At 57.8% G+C, this 4479-nt stretch overlaps 1 protein-coding gene across 1 annotated transcript in view; it reads left to right on the top strand.

Annotated features, from left to right (window-relative positions):
- Nucleotides 1-4479, top strand: part of Slc12a7 (solute carrier family 12 (potassium/chloride transporter), member 7) — an 80610-nt gene that overhangs the window by 70223 nt on the left and 5908 nt on the right. The window contains exons 24-25 of the mRNA XM_013013826.1: nucleotides 2644-2822; nucleotides 3409-3423. Of these exons, the coding sequence (XP_012869280.1) occupies nucleotides 2644-2822; nucleotides 3409-3423 (194 nt within the window). The remainder of the gene's footprint in view (nucleotides 1-2643; nucleotides 2823-3408; nucleotides 3424-4479) is intronic.

Below are 4479 nucleotides of genomic sequence, written 5' to 3'. Positions count from 1 at the left end.
CTCCAGGGAGACAGAGATCACAGCACACACTGGTCCCCTGGACTCCAGGGAGACAGAGATCACAGCACACACTGGTCCCCTGGGCTCCAGGAGACAGAGATCACAGCACCCACTGGTCCCCTGGGCTCCAGGAGACAGAGATCACAGCACACACCGGTCCCCTGGACTCCAGGGAGACAGGGATTGCGAGGATGCACTTCCCCGGTCCATTGCAGATGAGGGGCACACCAGGACATCCACAAAAGTAGAACCTTTACCGTGGGTGCCAGCACTGCCCGGGGGACGCAGTGGCTTCATTTCTGTCACATCCTGCGGGCTTTAGGGAGCCTGAGTTACAGCCCGAGGCCCTGTACCCTGGGTCAAACAAGTTTATGTGGGAAGTGACTAATCCTCCATGAAGGAGTGCGGAGATGGAGTCTGATCTCTGGTGGGGTGAGTGGGAGGGAGGCCTCAGCTTCGCTGGACCAGACACAGGTGCTGGTCTTCGGTCTCTACTTCCCAGTTGGAGGACTTGGGAAGGAACGGGCCGAGGTGGGGTGAGGGTGCTGAGGTCTGGGAGGCCCACGCAGTGCTGTTCCAGGGGAGACTGGGGCCCGAGAGCATGCCTGCCTGGTACCCTCTGCCCAGGACGCCACACAGCAGCACCCACCCACCCGGCTCAGGCTGCACGGGCTGGGCCAGCGGCAGCCTTCTGTCTGTGAGGTCCTACATCTCCGTGTGGTGCAGTCATCCAGCCTGAACCCAGGGCCTCCATGGGCCCCTGGCCCCACCACAGATCTGAGCCTCGGCTGTCACCGGCTGTGGTGGGAGCCTGGTTTGGGAGAGGCCTCTCGGGCAGTCAGCGTCAACAGGAGGGACGGGCTCTGAGGCTGGTGCCGCCCATCAGAACACAAACAGACAGCAGCAAGCAGGTCACCTCTTCCCCGTGGGTTACCTCACGCTCATGTCAGCTCTGCCGAATCGGCTTCTCAGGTGCACTGTCCAAAGCCCAAGAATTGCCTGGGTGTAGGGAATGCCCAGCAGATGTCGGTGTTAGCAAGGCAGGTGAGCACCAGGCCAGGCTACACAGCACCAGGCTCACCAGCTTCGGCACCCGGCATCTGCCCAGTGCGCTCCTCCTCCCTGCCTGTGTCCTGCCACCACCCCTCTAGTGGCGCTTTTGTTATGCGGGTAGCCAGGCTTTGGATCTGGCCGTGAAGTCGGGTGATCCACCCCAGAGGCACCCTGGAGCCGGCAGGAAGGTCTGCTGTACTTAGGGGTACAGAGGTGGCCCTCGTGGGGAAGTTACAGCCAGGACTGTGACCAGACACTCAGAGAAGATGCGCTGCTCTGCCCCCACCACGGTGAGCGTCAGGAAGCTTCCTTTCTTTTTTTGTTTAAATTTTATTGTGAAAATACTGTACAGAGGGGTTACAATTACATGGGCAAGGTAATGAGTACATTTCTTATCAAGCATTATTGCCTCCTCCTTGTTTCCCCTTCCCATCCCTTCCCATCCCCCCCCCACGTCAAAGTTGTAAAGTTCATTTTTCGACATAACGACTTGTACATCTCATTGTTGCAATGGGTCCTCCTGTATCCCTATTTAAACTATTTGTTTTTTCCCTTCCCCTCCACAAATTATACAAACATCAAATACAGTGGAAGCAGGGGTTATACCATGGGGGAGGGACATACAAAGCAACAAAGAAATATCTTATATGATAGAAGCAATAGCAAGAAAGACCATTTGAGTCCTTACCTTAGGGTTCATTTTCCTAACGTCAACTTAGCTGACCTTTTCTGCTTGACTCAGACATAGACTAGTTACTGCAAATAAGGGAAACCACGGGACCTATATTTCTTTGGGCCTGGCTTACTTCACTTAATATGATTTTTTCCAAGTCTTTCCATCTCCTAACAAATGTGGCAATGTCATTCTTTCTGATGGGGGCATAGAATTCCATTGTGTATATATACCACATTTTCTTGATCCATTCATCTACTGAGGGGCATCAGGGTTGCTTCCATATCTTAGCTATGGCACATAATCGGAAGCTTCCTTTCTTCTTGCATGCGGCAGCACTTTTGTGTAAGGCTGTGACTGGACTCTCCATCCACTGAGGCTTCCTCACGCTTTTTCTGTTCTGGGCAGGTGGCGCTGCCCCTGGCCCTGGTGTGGGAGGCCCAGTCCAGCCTGCTGTCCCCGGGCCACACACATGTGAGTGCCTATAATATGGCTGCAGGAGGAGCCTGGCACAGAGCTGGGGCTTGGCGATTGCTGCCGTCTCTGGCCTGGTCTGTGCAGGCACGTCCTCTCGCCGATGCCCATCTTTCCTCAGCCCCCGGCTTCAGACATTGCATGTTTCCCCTGCCCCAGAGCAGGGAGCCGGGTGAGGTGCTCTGTCAGGGGTGAAGGGGCCATGTCAAATGAGCGGTCCTCTGCCAACGTCCGCTCGTGTCCCTACAACCCCAGTACCTGCTCCCCAGGGCATTCTGTGTAGGAAGGTGAGACATGCAGAAGGGAGCAAAGGGTCTGTCTGGAGGCCTGGGGGCCCCACGGAGGCGCTGGGGCCGAGGCCTGGCTGGCTGCTCACCAGGATCTCTTGGTTGTGGCCAGCCTGGCACACTAGTGACGCTCCCTGTCCTGCCTCCCCCTGCCAGGCCCAGCTGATTCACGACAGGAACACTGCGTCCCATGCCACGGCGGCCGCCAGGACCCAGGCCCCCGCTACCCCCGACAGAGTACAGATGACCTGGACAAAGGAGAAGCTGATTGCGGAGAAGCACAGGAACAAGGACATGGGCGCATCTGGGTTCAAAGACCTCTTCAGCCTGAAGCCGTGAGTGGCCAGCGGGGTCCTTCGGGGACAGAGCCTGGAAGAGCGGACCTGCGGTGGGGACAGGCCCTGACTGCCCACTGAGGGCCAGCTGCGGTGGGGACAGGCCCTGACTGCCCACAGGGGGCTTTGGGGCGGCTCATCAACCAGTAGGCCCATTAGAATGGGAGTCAGCCTGAAGGTGCTGTCGACGTGGGGCCAGTGCTTAGGACATGCTGGTGGTGAGCGTTGCGTAGCTGAGGGGACAGTGGAGTCTGGTCACCTCTGAAGGCTGAGGCCTTGAGGCCAACTCCGCTCCCAGCCCTTCCTGGCTGTGCCCCGGCTGTAGTGCTGAGGAGGCCCAAGGCTGTTACGGTCTGGCTACCCTGAGCTACAGCCCATGGACGGACCTGATCCAGCTGACCGAGCCCCGGAGGGCTGCAGCTCCTCCTCAGCAGGTCTTCGGCAGGGGGCTGACCCTGAAGGCCTGAAATCCGGGGGGGCTGTTGCAGTGGGCCCCAGAGAAGGGCAGTGGTCAGCCATGTATGTCTGGTGTGCAGTGGGGTGTGTGGCCTTGGGACTAACCACTCTGTTCTTCTCTTCCGTGTAGAGAATGGGGAAACCTGTAAGTCCACCTGCATCGCTGAGCTGCCCCCTAGCCTTGTTGCTGTGCGTGCCTTTCTGTGTGCAGCCCTGTGCCTGTCAGCCCTATGTGTGTTCAGCTCTCTATATGCTCATCCCTGTGCATGCACAACTCTGCGCATGGCCTTGTCTGTGCATCTCCTTGTGTGTGGTCCTGTGTGTGTGTGTGTGTGTGTGCAGCCTTGCGTGTGTGGACTGTATGCGTGTGCAGCACTGCCTGTGCAGCTGAGTGTGCACAGCTCTGTGTGTGCATAGCTCTGAGTGTGCACAGCTCTGTGCACCCTGGACATGTGTAGTGCCCCGTTTGTCCTGCTCCTTCCTCTTGAAGTGGCCCAGGGTGTGTATGATGCTCAAATGATGCTCTGTCTAAGATAACATCCTCAGCTGCTCTGCCAGGAAGCAGGCAAGGAATATGCCCCCCCACGGCCCCCGGGCACAGCACACTACCTCTGCCACCTCCAGTGGAAAGGGGGAGGGTCACGTCTCGATGTCAGCATCTGAGCTCAGGGCTGGGAGTCCCGGCCGGGGTGTCTCAAGGGCAGTGTGGCTCCCGGGCAGACGTGAAGACAGCATTGCCTGCCCTGGGCCCTCTGTCCATCTGTCTCCCCTCCCTGGCCCTGCTGGCTGTCAAGCAGGTGGCCACCAGGGCATTGTTGGAGTTGGGTACTTGTGACTTCATGACTGCACCTGACTCACTCACACTGAGAAAACCCCAAGAAGTTTGGCCCATCTGGGGTCTGAGGAATCTGTTGCATGCAGGAGCTCTGCTTTCTGCTCATCTCTGTAAATCGGAGCATGCTCCCAAAGGGTTTATTAACTGAAAAACCACAGAAGAGAGACCCAGGTAGACATAGGACACACACACACACATCGGTGTGGACGTGCCCACACGTCAGTGTGGCAGCGTCTGGGCTTGACTGGCGTGGCTCAGGAGGCCCAGAGACCAGACGCTAGCTCAGGAGGCCAGAGACCAGACGGACGCTAGCTCAGGAGGCCAGAGACCAGATGGACGCTAGCTCAGGAGGCCAGAGACCAGACG

The sequence above is a fragment of the Dipodomys ordii genome, unplaced genomic scaffold (genome assembly GCF_000151885.1).
Source record: "Dipodomys ordii isolate 6190 unplaced genomic scaffold, Dord_2.0 Scaffold21, whole genome shotgun sequence".
Lineage (NCBI taxonomy): Eukaryota > Metazoa > Chordata > Mammalia > Rodentia > Heteromyidae > Dipodomys > Dipodomys ordii.
This window is presented reverse-complemented; position numbering and strand designations above follow the sequence as displayed.